At 41.1% G+C, this 16,995-nt stretch overlaps 1 protein-coding gene and 1 non-coding gene across 5 annotated transcripts; both read right to left on the reverse strand.

The window, feature by feature from the left end:
- Positions 1-880: 880 nt before the first annotated feature.
- Positions 881-9,101, reverse strand: LOC102714235. 4 transcript variants are annotated; one of them, XM_040528694.1, is made up of 15 exons: positions 8,752-9,101; positions 7,890-8,292; positions 7,610-7,787; positions 7,393-7,532; positions 6,301-7,147; positions 4,630-4,977; positions 4,484-4,552; positions 4,304-4,349; positions 3,764-4,200; positions 3,582-3,661; positions 2,631-2,766; positions 2,112-2,304; positions 1,625-1,707; positions 1,366-1,539; positions 881-1,280 (listed from the first exon to the last, which is right to left on the reverse strand). In XM_040528694.1, exons 1-14 carry the CDS (start codon positions 8,855-8,857, stop codon positions 1,399-1,401), a joined length of 3,207 nt encoding a protein of 1,068 aa, XP_040384628.1. In that variant the 5' UTR covers positions 8,858-9,101; the 3' UTR covers positions 881-1,280; positions 1,366-1,398. The 4 variants fall into 4 exon arrangements, with proteins under 4 accessions (XP_040384628.1, XP_006663235.1, XP_040384627.1 ...); XM_006663172.3 differs by having other exon boundaries at positions 948-1,539; positions 4,630-4,774; positions 4,877-4,977; XM_040528693.1 differs by having other exon boundaries at positions 948-1,539.
- A 1,356-nt stretch (positions 9,102-10,457) lies between these two features.
- On the reverse strand, positions 10,458-10,529 carry TRNAP-AGG. The gene has a single exon. It is a non-coding gene; the product is annotated as a tRNA-Pro (tRNA).
- Between the last annotated feature and the right edge of the window lie 6,466 nt (positions 10,530-16,995).

The raw sequence follows: 16,995 nt of genomic DNA on the forward strand, positions 1-16,995 counted from the left end.
CTAAAACAACTAAATATTATAATTCTACTGGGGGTCTGGTGGCTCCGGGTAGCTGCACATGGGAACGCCCCTATACAAACGTAAGTAGAAACAAAAAGACGAGAGTGATTGAGTTTTTGTATATAATGATCTATCCCCGTGTGGACACACAGTCACACACCACGCGCGCATGCTCAACGTTTTTCCAAGACAATAGCCACACTTGTACTCACTAGACACACCATAGGCTTGGGATAACCTAGCTTGGCAATTGGCATAGATGTAGTATTTCCTCAACCTAGTTGATAGGGACACTGCAAATGGACGGCATGCCAGCATGGTGCCAAAAGGAGAAGACTCTGGCCAACCAGAGTAGAGGTTATGCTTTGTTTCGATGTGCTGCTGATCGAGTCTCGAGTCCAAAATTATCCACTGCTCAAGTGTAGATGCAGTCTTTGCAGTGTGTGAAAAATCAACCAGACTTATCATCATCAGTTAAACCAGGAGGCATATTTCTCTCTGTGTGGAAAAACGAGACCCTGTAATATTCAGAGAATCAGCGGCATCACCAAAGCCCCTATGGACTCGACTAGTAGCCAAGTTGATGGTTAACCATGAGAGGATGCAAAGATTAAGGAACAAAAGACAGGAAAACGACTGTCTATTACGTCTGACGACTGCATCTCATTAGCACCTGTCAAGTTGTTTCCATGGTAGCATCCGTCCAGCTCGTGTCAATAACGACTGACACTTTGGGATGGAGCTGCACCGTATGTATCCAAATCAATCTCTCTGAACTGAACTGTTGACATAACGACAACTGCTTTCGTATTCAGATGAACTTTCAGTCAATAATAATAATTCAGGACAAATAACTTTGTCAGCTCTCAGATCACGCAATGAAGAATCAATCAATGGTAATGGTCTGTGCGTCGTATCAGAAACTCAGAAGCAGGCAGTGTGAATCATCATCAGTCAAGGTTCTTGATTGCTATCTGGTATGATTTACTACTCAGCTAAACAATGGACAGTGTGACAGACGGTAGGCCTATACAATTGGATCATTCGACATTTTACAAATCTCAGCCAAGAGAGCTAGGGATAACTAGAATACATTGGGAGAGAAAAAGAATTAAAGAATGATACGATACATCAAGCTATCAGAGATCACTGTAAGGAAGTAGTTCTTAGTGTGAATCATGGGACTAATTTACACAACTTCTGATATACATCTGTACATATTTTTTGTGGGGTGATCAACAACAGCATCCTGAATCCAACTTTACGCTGTCGAAATCCATCTGCAAAATTTTTGCAAGCCAGGCTGCTTTCGCCGTGGGCAAAATGCCAGAGTAAAAATAAAACGAAAGGCCGTTTGAGGAGTACCAGGTTTTTTCAAGGATCAAGGCGTCTTTTCAGTCAAAGTTGGTAAGTGAAAGAGGCTTGCTCCTTACGACCCTTCTCATGTATGTCTTCTATTAGCTGACGAAGCTCTGGGAAGAGTGACACAAGCACCTGCTCTATCATTGCATAAGCAAGCTGCTTCACGCAGACATTGGACTGCAGCACAGCAAATTAGGTGTCATCTAAACCAGAATGCTGTCTTATCACCGTGCCCTTAATATGCTGGGTTGAATTTACTTACTTGGAGGAAGTAGTAAATGTCCCTTGCACTCCGCCGATATTGATTGTACCCAATTATGCTGACTAATGTTGATGGAGTTCCCCCTAAAAAGGGCATTTAGAATCATGTTAGTCGGAGTATAATATGGCAGTTATGTCTCTAGACAATCAAATTGATGTTTCTTATTGAAAGTTACACGTGTATACTAAAGTGAAAATTGACTACTAAATATTCTATCATACTCCTATAAACAGGACCTAAACTGTGTATTGGAACTCTGGAAGTAAACAAAATTGGAACATTCTATTCTGTATAAATGACAAGGAATGGGAGATAGGTGAATCTGAGGATGTGACACTGCAAATAAGTGTCAGATTTACAATTCACAAAATCAAGATTATGTGCATCTGTCTCTGCAGACATACAACCAACGTTGTCTGGACAAACTCATAAGTAGAAAGACAAAAAAAGAATGGGCCAAAAGCCCAAAGCATACTAATATACTCACCTAGAAGAAGTTTCTTCACCTCACTAGCATTTCTAGATACCTCCAGTTGATGTTCAAATGAGCTTGAACTGTCCTTTCTAATGCCAGTAGCCTGATTAGCACTTGTAGATAGGTTCTTGTCAAATTGGCTTGGACCTGCATTTCCTTGATATCCATCCAATCTAGTGAAGAAAATGCCATTGGGCCAGAGAGTCTGCAGAATGGAAAATTTATTAGGTGCAAAGAAAAAATAAAAGGAGAAAAGAGTCTTAATATGCTAATACAACTAAATCTAGCTTTTATTATCAGAAATAATTCAGCTTCAGAGTAAATTTATGGGTTATTGTTGGCTTCAAATCTGTATCAGACCTTAGCTCAAAAGAATAATTTGCTGATATCTATGATATTCTTTGATGATTTGGTACACCATAAACTAAACTACATTGTTATTATAGAGTGTGCAAAGGCAAAAAGGTGGGTGGATGTGCTTTTTGGGACTAAAATTTAGATAAACTTGGATAGATAAAAACTGATCATTACAGCTTGAATCCAACGTGTTCCTTGTACAATAATTTCCTCTCTTCGTAGCCAATTGATCTGTCTTAAAATCCACTCATCAATTGCATCTTCCATGACTAACTGCAAAATCTGTTTTGATATCCAGAGTACTTGTTTTCTGCAGGTACATAAAATAAGCCAAGTTTTGCAATAAAAATATAGATATAACTGGATTGCAAAAGTGTATTAGGTTCCAATAATGGATAATGAAAATACATCCAAATTGCAAGGATATGGAAGAAGACAAAAAAAACATTTAAAATTGATGTTGGTTAATCTCTGACAAAATCTAAACCACCTCCGAATAAACAGTAGCATACTTACATTGACACTCCTCACAGAGTCAAGCCAATTCATCATGCAAATTATCTTAATATTCCGTTGTCCATAAGGATATATAGAGTTTGGAATTTGTCCGAGAATATAAGGTCATCCCCACCTACTCTCTCATCTCAACCAATCACAAATATCTCTCATTTAATTTTCCCACATACTTCCCCATCTCAATCAATCACAACCATCCCTCACCTCAGCCTTAATCTCTCCAAAAAAAAAAGTATAGATGTCCTCATGTTCTTGGATGGAGGGAGTAAAATATATTGCCAAAATATGAAGATTAGAACTATCATGATATCTGCAAGTGGCCCAAGCAGGTCACTCAGCTGAACTCTGGGTGTCTACAAGGGCTGTCCATTCTTAGCCATAGATGAACTCTGAGCATCTATAACTCTGGGTATCTCGAAAGTGGTCCGCAATGTCCTAACTCATGGCCTAAATCTACCCATGTCCATTGAGTGGGTTAAGAAACCTGTAGATGAACATCACAGTGTCTACAGTCTGTCATTTAGTCTCCTCGTTGCTATGTTGAAACTATCCAGAACTAGCAGGTGAACGAAAACATTGGAGAAAGGTCATGATGAAAGTTACACAAACCTTATCCAACCACGCTGCTTTAGTTGGAACACCTTGTCAACCAGATTCAACAAATGCACACTGACATTTGTTGGCGTCCACTGCCAAATAAAATGAAAATATCAAAAAGGGAGGAAAAAAACTTTATAACAGAATTTCCCTGCAATTCGAATAATATGTAATTGCATAATAACAACATGTACCTCAGGAGGAATTCCGGTTGGATCCTCAAATGTATTTTGAGATGACATGGTTGAAGAATCAGAATATGCCCTAGTAGGTTTCTCTGTTTGTTGGCTTTCTTGTGCATCAAAACCAGAATATGCTTCATTAAGCTTGATATCATTTGAACCATACCCACTGTTGTTCAACTCGTTGTCCGACTGGCTAGCACTGTTTACAGATGAGGGGGGGTCTTCATAGTTGCTATCACCATCAGAAAGACTATGAGCACCTGACAGGTTTCTATGATGCAGATTGTGGTTATCTGTCTCTTCCTGATTCCAAGATAGAGACATCCTATTCTCTGCCAACTGTGACGAAGTTGCACTGGAAGGTGAGGTTCCAGCAGCCCTTTTCAGACCAACTGAAACTCCTTTGAACTGTCGAACAATGTCGTCCATCGCATCATCAACATTAACTGTTGGTGAAATAACAAACAAAACTTGATTGAGAAAATATTTTACAGATAGGTTCATAATTGTCATCATAAACAAAAAAAAAAAAAGAACAGGGATTCATACCAGCCAAGGTTTTCATAACAGAAGTAGAATTTCCAGCAGAGTAATTCTACAAAGTGGAAAATAGATTAAAAGTGATAAAATAACACCAGAGAGTGCTAAAGAACGATGCAATCATTCTTTTGTTTGAAGGTAGAAGGTTTATGGAGATTTGGACCATTTGGTTGGCTTCAAATTACACACCTTTGAAGTTGCACTCAGAAAATCCCAAACTTCATGCTGCTCTGCAATATTAGCTATAGACAAGAGATCCTATAAAACACAAATGATTATTGTCACAACATTAAAGGCATAACATGTAGACAAATTTTAAGAGAGCCAGAGCATACTTGAAGATATTTGTCCAACAAAATGCATCGCCGGTGCACAAGGTAATCATCAATACTAGATGAAAGAAAACTCTTTGGAGGCAAGTGCAAAGAGTAATTAGGAATCTCCTTCAGTTGCCGATGAAGACGTTCAAAGTTCCGGTATCTATAACCAAAAGTTGGAGGTAGGTGCAATATATTATAATTATAGGTACTTAAATCTTTGAAAGCTGTTAAAGTCCATTCATATGCTGGTAAAGGCATATACCTTCTTTTCACAGACCAGGTTTTGTTCTCTGCATCAGTTACAGCAATAGAATAGACTGCAAAGGATTTCGAACTAAGTTTCTCAAAATATGCACCAACAACCTGTAAAAAATTGTGTAACCAAATCTTCAGCCACATAGAATTATTGAGAAATATATTTCACATAAACACTTGCATATCACTACTACTCCCTCCGTCTCAAAATATAAGAAGTTTTAGAGCTGGGTACAGGTATTAAGAAAGTTGGTACAATGAAATGGGGAAAGATTGTGATTGGTTGAGAAGAGGAGGTAGGTGTAAAACTTTCATGGTGTAAGCATGTGATTAGTTGAAAAGAGAATATAGGTGTAGAAGTTATTATATTTGGGACAAATTTTGAATGCTAGAAGTTGCTACAAAAGCAAAGTCGTTCTCCTCCTACTCACACGCCCTAGAATAAAACATCTTAAAAACGCTCTTAGAAAAAACAGGCTGTAGAAAACTTAAAAATGCACAGGCAACAATTGGCCCTTAGAGAACTGAACCAAACATTGGTCCATCTCCTACATTCCATTGCAACATACGAGCATGTATCTAGTTGCATAAAAACAACAGAGCTGAAAGTAAATAACAAAAGTTAAACATGAGTTGTGCGTATGCAGCTGGGTATACGGACAAGAATTTGATGCCAAGAGGAAGTCCAATGCTTTATCGCAAAGCGTTAGGTAACGATGGGATGAGTCACGTGTGGGAGACAGGCGGCCAAGGTCCTAGTCGTTGATAGGCTGGCTCTATGTTTCTGGATAATAAGAACGTGCTAGAATGCAGCGTATGGAAGGGGAAAATAGATGGGGAAGATAGATTATTATTTTCTTAATCTGAAAAACATACAGGCTGCCTATCTTATAGGATTTGGCCAGCACTAACAATGGCATCTAACCAAAACTCTAATCAAGCTCTTAATGTTTAGCCTAACAGATTCAAACACTATATATCTTTTCATGTAATTTGGCTCACAACCACTGCACCAAATCACACATCCTTCTGGAGTACGAGCAACCACAAATAACAGGCCAGAAGTAAGATAATCAATCCTTACAGAAGGCCATAATAATCACCCTCCCCAGAGCTTTACTACTCGTTAAGTTGCTACTTGCTGCTGTCCAAACTGCCTTCCGAAAAACTTGAAATCCTTAAGTTTTCCAGTGAGGACATCCCTTGGGTTGGCATAGTAATAAAGAAGCTCATTATTGAATACATATTGTTCCTACCATTATAACTATCACTACCTGCATTCCACATGGAATTAGTTATTGTGATCATTTGGTAAGTTTTTACAAAATATTGTTGGTTGGGATGAATTAATGTATTCACAAAAGTTACTAATCAGACAATTATGAATAAAAAGGATATTTAAAAGAATGCTAGTCATATCAACAAACTTACCCGGCATCTTATCTTTGGAGCATACAATAGTACCTCACCATGTGAGGCAGGATAGGAACTTTTATCATCCTGATTTTTTCTTGCATTTAAGATTTCACTGGAAATCATGGCTTGATTACTTTTGGATAGATATCTTTTTTCAATATCAGGAGTACTATTACACCTCTTGAGCTGAGCTTTTGTGTTGTTAATTGTTTCACAGGGTTTTTCCTTGCTGCTTTGACTCCCTCCTTTTGGTTTTGCTTCATCCGTATCTTGCAAAACAAGTGGGTGACTACCTGTGACATAGGTAGATTGTGCATTTCTGTTTGAACCTTGCATCAAATTGACCATGTATTTGTCATCAACAGATGTAATTCTCTCATTGAAATTAGGAGATAACTCTTTTCCTGCTGCTCCTGCACTTGGAGTGTTATCTGCGCCTGAACTTTTTCCCCTTGATGAATGTTCAATTTTCACCATTTTCTTTTGGTAATTTCTTCCAATTGCCCACATATTCTCAAGATTCTCAGGAGCAAGAACCTCAGATCGCCTTTTAGTAGCTGCATCCAGTCCCACAGCCCAATCTGGCTGTCGAGACTGGGTGGCACTCTCATGGTCAATCTTTGACATTTTTGACTTGTCACCATCATGAGTACCAAGTGACCTAATCGAACTATTTGCAGGTATTAAGACACTCGATTCTTGAGACAAATTCGTTGATCCTACTTGACAACCCAGTGAGCCTCCTTTATTAGATGAATGGGAATTTGTAACTGTACCTGCAGAATTAGACTTGTCTAAATTGCCTCCTCCACTGTTTGTATCTTTGTTGTTTAGAAGATAAACAATTAGCTCGTTCATGTAGCTGAAAAAGAAAGAAATTGGAAATATTTCAAGAAGTTAATGCACAAAAAAATGACTTTTAAAATTAATAGTTCCATGCCTCTGCTTTGTGATTATTATGAACAGTAGCTAAAAAATAACTAGGTACTAACTTAAGGAAAAAAATGTCTAAACATGCCAGGATCCAAAAGTAACCATAATTATTTAGAAAATACAAACTCTATTTAGGACTCAAAAAGGAAAACAAATGAAGTAACCAGAGCTTACATAGGACTTGCAAAGTTAATCACTGGTTGCAAGACTAAGCAGGTCAGCAGTTCCCTGGAGAAACAGCGGACTAATGGACTCTGAGCATCTTGTGGCCTTAATACTAGAGCCAATACACCCCCAACGATTTCTTGAAGAACCTACAGCTCATGTAGTCATGTTAATTAACTGTTGTTGTGTAAATGGGTTACACAAAGCTAGAATTGCTAGCCCTTACCTTGTATTCATGCTCTGAAGATAACAATGCAGGATGGAGTTCCTGTGAAACTATTAGGTGCTGCTTCAGTCTCTCATCTCTTTCCTCAGATGACAATGTTCCCATAACATTAACACCAATTTGAGATTGATTTTTCCGGAAAACATCTAAATGGTGTCCTATCAAATCAGCCATATCCCTGAAACAAAAAAGAGAAAAGCACAGCAAAATCTTAACCTTTAATAAAGAAAATTATGAATGAATAACGGTAGATAGTAGATGCAATATCAACCCCACTCACCTTGTTAGCAAGTCAACTAGATTCATCTCCTTCACCCTACCTGATATTTCACCAAGAGCATGAAGTATCAAACCACGGATCAACTCTGGGGCCTCCCTATCAGGAGTAATAGACGAATACCACAAGTCCACAACAAAGTCTCTCAAAATATTCTCAATGAAACTTTCAAAAGCAGCCTCAACAGAAGGCGAACCAACTTTCCTTCTCCATCTTGAAACTGGTGCCACAGTTGAAAGCCGATGATCATTAGCAGACAATTGCCGTTTTGACACTTGAGACAAATATGTCTGCTTCTGAACGGGCTGACCTCTCCAATGGAACTCCACTTTGAAGGAAAGGTATCGGAGAAACGCAAGTATAAGGATTGACATGGGCACATTTGTCCACATTGATTTACTTGTATCTATTCAAACAAAGAGGATGATGAATGTTAGAATAATCATGTATTGTAACCAAATATACTAAGGATGTCAAAATCAAAAGCTGCATAGCATAAAAAAATTCAATGCATCTTCGTTGTCAACACATAAACTGAGCATACATGAAGTAAAAGAAACAGGAAGGAAACAAAGACAGTAATTTTGAAAGCCAATAAGTGCTGTAGGTCTGCAGTTGCCATTTGAAAGCAAAGACGGTAATTTCCTCACGAGTTACCAAAAATCTCTAGGAATAAATCCTACCATACGAATAATCGAAATCGTGTTCCACCAATAGACATCAAACGACAGGCCACTCCGTCCCAATTACCTAGCGATCTAACCAAGTAGCCCTGCATTCAAACAGTCGCAGGAAACGAAAAATTCTAGGTCGCAAATGGAGGGGAAGGGAGAGAGAGAGAGAGAAAGGAGGGGCGTGTGCTTACGCGTGAGGAAGTAGGAGATGGCGAAGACGCAGAGCGCCCACCAGACGGTGCGCACCTTGGCCTCCTCGATCAGATCGTCCACGCTCATCATCGCCCTCCTCCGCATCTCGGCGCGCGCGGGGGGGGGGGGCGACGAAGGGAATTGGGCACGGGAGTCGCGGCCGCGGGTTCCCCCCCTAGGCTCTCGCCGTCCCAGCGCCGCCTTCCCCGTCGCCGGAGATGGAGAGGGTGGCGGCGGCGGCGGCGGCGGCTCGACGAGTCTCGAGGCGTTTTTTTTTTTTCTTTTTCCCTTTTTTTTTGCGATTTATTTTCTCGGCCGTTTTGTCTCTCTCTCCATGAAGCGCCTTCACGCAGAAGAGACCACCGCCTCCAGAGTTTGTGCTCGCCACGGCACGTGGGGCCCACCAGCCAGCGTGACGGCTCTGGAGGGGTGGGGCCCACATGTCAGCTCGGGCAAGTGTGGCGGTGGCCATGAGCAGGGCCCCACCTGTCATACGGAGTAGGACGAGACACCACCGGAAGAAGTTGGTTTAACGGCCAGATAACGATAAATCCATGGTGGTTAAGGATAAACAAAGATGGGAGGGAGGACAGGGACAGCTGCACTACGATCTGGATTCACATGCATAGTTTTTCTTCTTTTTATGAAAAAATATGCTTTCATCTCTTCTGAAAAGTTGGCAAAATGCTCTCATGAAATGATGAAAGAGACCATGCCCATGCATGATGAACAATGATGTGGGCTTAATTTGAAATGTTATGAGTGTAAAAGGCGGCTCCACCTCTCCTTCTGTATCTTTGACGGTTATTATGTCTAATATTAAATATATATCACAAATATAGTGTCTAGCTTAGTGCATCTCCAAGATATGATTAAAATTGATCGATAAAACTGAATTTTAGAAATTGAGTTAGAAAATATATCTTCAACAGGTTATCAAGTACATCCTAATATTTATACATGTCTAAAATTGTCTTACTTGTGTTCTAAATTTGGGGCAAAAATATGTGTACCTAATATAAATTATTTATTTTTAGATTTCTGTTGGAGGAGTGTATAATTTTTATGTCCAATATTTTTTTAGATGAACGCAATATTTTAAGAAGCAAAATATTAGCAATACTAGGGCCCCGTTCGTTCACACGCCTAAGTTAACTTATCCGTCTCATTTTCGCACGCACGCTTCCCAAACCGCTAAACGGCGTATTTTTAAAAAAAATTCTATGCTAGGGTAAATTAACTTATCCCCATACAAACGAACGCGGTCTAGGAGATGCTCTTAGTTAGACTAGCTTCGGTACGTAACTGAGGGCTATTCTTGCTGTATTCTTATTACTAATTCACTTTTTTTTATCATCTGTTTATAACAGCATATTTTCATTCTTGGCAGAATTGGGTTCATGTGGTACATAAGAAATACCAGCCCATATTTAAAACAAAGCTTAAATCAAATTAAGACCTGTTTTTGCCAGTAACATATGTTATGTTGTCCCAAATCCCAAATTAAAGGGATTTTATCATAATAATAGAGTAAGGTTAGTTCTTCAAAAGTCAAGGCATGCATTTGTAATTGAAACGGATTTGATCAAGAGAGAATAAAGATTCGTGAAATGAAACAGATTTGATCAGGAGAGAGTAAAGAAAGATTCGTGAAATGAAAGGCATTAGAGAAGGTGATTCGCGGGGGGGAAAAAGCTAGACGATGGGGGCATTCCGAGAATTGAACTCGGGACCTCTCGCACCCTAAGCGAGAATCATACCACTAGACCAAATGCCCATTTGATATTTTTCTTCAAAATATTTGTACACAAGAAGACCCAGGAGACACCGGCTGAGGTGCTGCATTCCCCCATGTCTATCCGCCGCATCTTTTGTCTCCTGATCTGAATGGTTTCAGATACGCGTCTTGCTTTGGTTCTTCATGTGTGTGGTAAGCCCCCAAAGCTTCTGCACCTATCTATCTATCTACTTCATGTATTATTCTCTTCTTGATTCTTGATTTCTCGCGATGGACAGCGGTTGTTCAAGATCGCAGATCATTTTTCATGTTGCTTCCTTTCTTTGTCACAGAGATGACCAGGACATGGTGCTGATCCTCTATGATATCGCATTTCCTGAGGCATCAACAGTTTCTTTCCATCAACAAAATGCAGATCATTTTTTTTTTTAAATCATGTTCTTCCTGGAAGTCCAACAGCAGACGGGGCACACTCACACCCGTGCAGTTTATTTTGCCTGACATAATTGCGACAATGTTCCAGTTCTGCATATGTCCTGTAAAATTGCTGAATACTGCTGATGATCCTTCAACAGACTCCACTTGCATTATAGCCTGAATTTCTTTTTCATTTGGTTGTGAGAGATCAGGTCTAAACAAATCCTGAGTTGAAACCAGACGCTCGTGCAGATCCTTTGCCACCAATATGAGAGACACCACATGCCCATATGCTCACCCATTGATTTCTATTACAGACGCAAGATTAAACAAACATCAGCTTGTCGTGTACACGAGTGGCCGTAAATATAAAACTTTGCTGAATTAGCATACGACAGCTGCATCGAGGAGATTGACATTATACCATCATTATGAATTGTAATGCATGTATGGTACAACGATTGGAGGTTGAACAGCACATATCTGCAGCTGTTTCAATCCTCCCTCGTATGAAGAGTGCTGAGTGTCCTTGCGAAGTATTGCTTCCGTGTCTCCTTTTGCCCTTCGGAAGGAAAAATACAATCTCTGAATACTCTTGGACCAATGTATCTTGCAATAAAGAGCATGCAATTTACAACAATACTAGTAATTGTCATGGCCTACAATCCAAAACAAATTGCAAGTAGAGTCAATAAAATGAAAGCAAAATAGGAAAGTTAAAGCCTTCTGCAGATCAACAATACTTACACGAAGTGATGACTTCAATTCAGAATGTTCGTGTCCTCCTCGCATATTCTCAATCCATAATTCATAGGACAATACAACGATCTTGATAATTGTTGCTGTGATCTTGACCTTGCGTACGCGTGGCTCGTCATTCTCGAATCCTTCTGCTCCCTTAATCTACATATTGCAGAGCAAATTAAATTATATTCACAACCACATTAGACTAGACCAAAACAAGACAACAAGTGCTCTTCTGCTCCCAGGTTAATTACAATTGATTTCTACTATAATGCTATTGAAATTTATCTAGCATAACATAGCTATTAAAATACTCCCTCCTTCGTCCAACTATATAAGAGATTATCTATTACTAGTTGTCACATCTATCACTCACTATTCAATTTTCTTTCCATCATACCTGCCGGTGATATGGGCCCAAGGGTATACTGTGTAAAGTATAGTAAGCAGCCCCTGGGCCACGTGACGTGCCTCGAGAGGGGTCGAGCCCAGGATCAGAGAGGCAACCTCCTTCCCTCACCGAGGGTCGGGCCGCTCGACCCCCCAGCCATTCACCCTATGCGCGAGAGGGCACATAGCACGGGAGGTGTCATGTGCAGGAACACATGACCGCCTACCGTTGCATTTAATGGCGCTCTACCACTCGTAAGGCATCGCATTAAATACCGCATGCTTGAGGCGTGGTAATCCGTCCACGATGGCATTGACAGATGTGACGGCAGATATGAGGCGGGTCAGAGCCCTGCATGCCTGCGCATGCCCCTAGCAGGAGGCATGACCCATGTCAGCCTCGTCTCGTCAGCCATTAACGAGAGACCTTTTTGCCCCTCTCTCAAGAGTGAGTCAGCGCTCAGTCTTTGCCAGGCTTATCATCGTCGTCGATGCCTGGTGGAACCAAGTAACAAGAAGTCTTTGGAATTTAATGAAGAATGAAGTGGGTTATCCCGCCCACGTCGCAACGAATCGCGGCCCATGCTGCGGTGAGACATTCACCTTCGCTGCATGTCCATAGATTTTACGGGTATTAATTGACCGAAAAATATCTTTTTTTCCTTAGAGGATGGGTCCAAGCACTTGTGGTAGCCTGTTGCAGTATAAAAGGAGGCTCTTACCTAGGAAAGAGGGAGCTTCTCGGAGAGACAACCAATAGACATTCAGCGTGTTTCGCCGCTCTGCCATGCTAAAGTGTAATTCCTTGTGTCCAAGCAATCACACACAGGAGTAGAGTATTGTACTTCTCAGCGACCTGAACCTATATAATTTCGAGTGTGCCAGCACAGCTCCCAAGGGGCTTGACCCCCTCTATCACTCTCTCATTCCCCTCTTAATCCTCACAATCTCACCTGCACCCCGATACAAACCCAAAAGGGGGCCCCGCGACTTCCCACTAGAGGAGTTTACCCTCCGATAGCTAGTGCGCTAGGTAAGGAGTGCATTTGTGAGAATTTGAGAATCGCCACTCTCTTCGTGCCATCTACTTCCTTCGGAAGGAATGGCAAAGGGACAGTGCTATGCACTCTCACCCCCAGCTCAGCAGGAGGCGGGAACGCATCCGGCGGCGAGGGCCGAGCCCACAACCCAAACTTCCACTGCTAGCGTTGCACGCACGGGTCCCCACCACCCTACCAAGATCCCTCGCTAGTGGGGGAACGTGCCATGGTTCCCGCCGAAGGCACCGACACCGGAAGAACGACCACGATAGTTGTTGCGATGACTAGGCTGAGGGCTTCGCGTCTTCGCCAGTGGTCGACCGAGAAGGGAGGTGCCCGAGCAGGACGCGCCACCGCCTAACCTATAGAGTACCTGACATGCCCAAAGGCACACTCCAAGCAGCGGACGCACTTCTACGCCACCTGCCCATCACCCCGGGGCTAGAAACCCCAGCCTAGTGCTAGCTAGAGGAGTGGCCAAGTTGGTCACCACCGCCCAACAACAGCTGGTCACTAGCAACCAGGCGACCACAAGCAGGTCCTCTTGCGCCATGATTACGGTCAAGGCAAAGAGCACGTCAGGCAGTGAACATCACCCGCAAGCCCGCTCCTTCCCTCCCGCCCACGCACACAGACGACCGTGAGCGTCGGGAAGACCCGTATGGAGGAGCCACCGCCGGCCTCAGCATCGAGGGCTAGTGTGCTCCGCGCCGCATGTGCCCAATGCGCCGTGCCCAATGAGCCTTGGCCCCGAGCTGGGCGCACCTCCCTCGTGTAGGGCTAGATGGTAGGCCTTCGTAGCGAGCCACTGAAACATCCGGTGGCCCGCAAGCCCGCTCCTTCCCTTGCAGTATAAAAGGAGGTCATTGCCTAGAAAGAGAGAGAGCTTCTCGCGTAGAAAACCAATAGACATTTAGCGTGCTTCGCCACTTTGGCAAGCTAAGGTGTAATTACTTGTGCCTTAAGCAACCACACACATGAGTAGAGTATTACCCTTCTAGGCTATCTATACAACTATAAACATTGCTAATAGTGGTGGCAATAAATCTGTCACCACTACCAACTGCTTGTTTTTATCTATACTCTATTTTTAAAAGAAAAAATAATAGTGGTTTCCATATATATACCATTCTCACTAACTCTACTTATTATGAGAAAAGATCCGTGAGATTAATAGACCTATATTTTAATAATAAATATATTTAACAATTAAAATATGTCACATGAAAAAATAATGTTAACAACATGTTATGATATTTTTTAAAAAATGAAATTTCGTTACAACATACGGGCAATGTGCTAGTCTCCTGAGAGGCAAGTAATTAACAAGCTAGAAGCAAGTAGACTATCTCTTCAAAAACAAGTAGATCTTTAACTTACCAAACGGTAGGCGCAGGACTGGATAATCTGGAAAACTTGTAGTGCCATCGCTGTATAGCAAAGTGCAGAGGCAATGACGTTGTGTCCCTCAGGAAATGTTAACTTAAACTGTAACTGCATAATGGCCGCCAAGATGAAAATTTTGAAAACCAAAAGCAGAAGTAAACTCTGCACAAAAAAACAAATAAATAAGTGGTTACAACCTCCCCTCCTTCGCACACAAATACCCCCCCCCCCCCCCCCAAATAAAAAGAGAAAAGAACTGCCAACAACATACCTGTTGTCTGGCTTCAGATAAGGGAAGTGCTTTCATGTGTACTTGGGATGCAATGCAGTTCTTATCTCCAGATTTTAGCATAACATACACAAAGATTGCAACCAGCTGAATTGCAAAACCACCATATTCAATAAGGACCTTGCTGTAGCTTTCTGGCGTGATTCCAATAAAAAAGATGTGGAACGTGATAACAATTCCAGAATACATAGCATCAACCCACAGCGCCATAGGTGTGAAACAATCATACAATACCTTTGACCAGTCCTCGACCACATAAAACGCAATCCTGACATAAAAACACTATGTTAGACTAGAACAAAACAAATAGTATTGACAGAAATTAAAAAAAAACAAAGGCTTTTTTTCTGCTTTACTAATCTGCAATTTCCCATAATTTTCAGGAGAAAAACCAATGAACATGTGAATGTAATGCCATGAGCTGACTAGAAGTCGTCCAGCTGCAAAGGAAATCTTGTGAAGCAATAAATAGTTTTGGTCCCTCGGCTAACTATGATACCGTACATCTGGTTTTGGTGACCGTGGGCCCGTGGCAGCATATGGACACAGCTGAATCAGCACCGACTGGGGTGTGTTCCGTTTGCAAAATGATTTTGCAAAAACATCATATCAATACATACTATCATATATTTGAAGTATTAAACGTAGTCTAATTACAAAACAAATTTTAAATTTCACCTGAAAATGGCGAGACGAATCTTTTGAGTCTAATTAACCCATCATTAGCATAGATTACTGTAGCATTTATGGCTAATCACGTACTAATTAGACTCAAAAGATTCGTCATACGCTTTCCCATAACCATGTAATTAGTTTTAATATTTATGTATATTTAATGCTATATTTAGGTGTCCAAAAATTCGATGGGATGTTTTAGAAAAACTTTTTTAGAACTAAACAGTGCATGAATCAATGTGACCATCTATAACTCTCCCAGTTTTTTTTCTTTTTTCTATTTCTCTCTCCCCTCGTCTTCTTGCTCTTGCCCAAACACTAACCTATCAGCCACCAGTCAGGCAGTCAGACCGTTAAATCTTTAGTTCACAACTCAAATCCGTGGCACTTCGTGTTAGCAGCTTGGGCTTTGGGCCGAGTAAGGAAGATAAAGGGATCGAAGGCCCAGTAACAAATATCCAAGGAATAAATGGGTGATGTAGTAGCTTACCTAGGCGAGCAAAAGGCAGCAGCCGAATTTTTTGAATTTTGAATTTTATTTATTAAATAATTTATAAATTTAATTTTATATTTCAAAAAATCACAAAATTAACCTCCTACCGCCCTCAAGGAGGGCGGAAAGGTGACGTGGCAAACGGTTGCTCGGTCGCAAGGGACGGCCGGCAACGGCGGCACGGCGAATTTTTCATTTTGGTCCTTTCGCCCCTCCCTGGAATTTTCTTTTCGATTGAACCGCAGTTTGACAATATATGTATAATGTATGTATTTATCTAATCACAACTACTATTTTAGTTCAGTGGTACCAGAGGTCGAATCCTATAGGATCATATTTTCTCTTTTTTTTAGCCCAAGAAAAAATCAAAAAAAATTTGCTTTCATGAGGGTTTGACCTCCGGTCTCCTAGGCAAAAGAAGAGGATAGTAACCACTAAGCCACCAAAGCATTTGTAACTAATTAATTACATACGTTATACATATATGCATCAAACCGCGATTCAATCCAAAAATTTCCGACTCATTTGAAAAATTCCGAACGTGTGCGACACTTTTGCAGTTTGTCCCTTGCCGCCATCTGTAAGGACGGAAAGGATCTAAATGAAAAATTTACTGTGTCGCCGTTGCCGGCCGTCCCTCGTGGCCGAGCGGCCATTTGCCACATCACCTTTCCGTCCTCCTAAAGGACGGCAGGAGGTTAGTTTTGTGATTTTTTGAAATGCAAAATTAAATTTATAAAATGTTTGATAAATAAAATTAAAAATTCAAAAAATTCCTGCTCTCAGCTTCTTCAACCTCTCGCTCTTTCCAATATCTCTCTGTTCCCTCTCCTCCTCCCTCCCAGTCTTCTACACCAATCCGTGCTGCTACTTTTAACACTTCTGTTTTTTTTTTTTTTGCCAAATACTCTAGTTGCTGCTCATAGTTGCCCAACAAAGCTCAAGCAAAGGATGCACTTCACCGAACCAAAATTTTCGGAGATAGATACATTGCGTCAAACAATAATTTTCAATCCAAAGAACATCCATTCCCTCAGCTCATTTTAGTAAATACGGTACAATATGAAATAT

Source organism: Oryza brachyantha, chromosome 11 (assembly GCF_000231095.2).
Source record: "Oryza brachyantha chromosome 11, ObraRS2, whole genome shotgun sequence".
NCBI classification, from domain to species: Eukaryota; Viridiplantae; Streptophyta; class Magnoliopsida; order Poales; family Poaceae; genus Oryza; species Oryza brachyantha.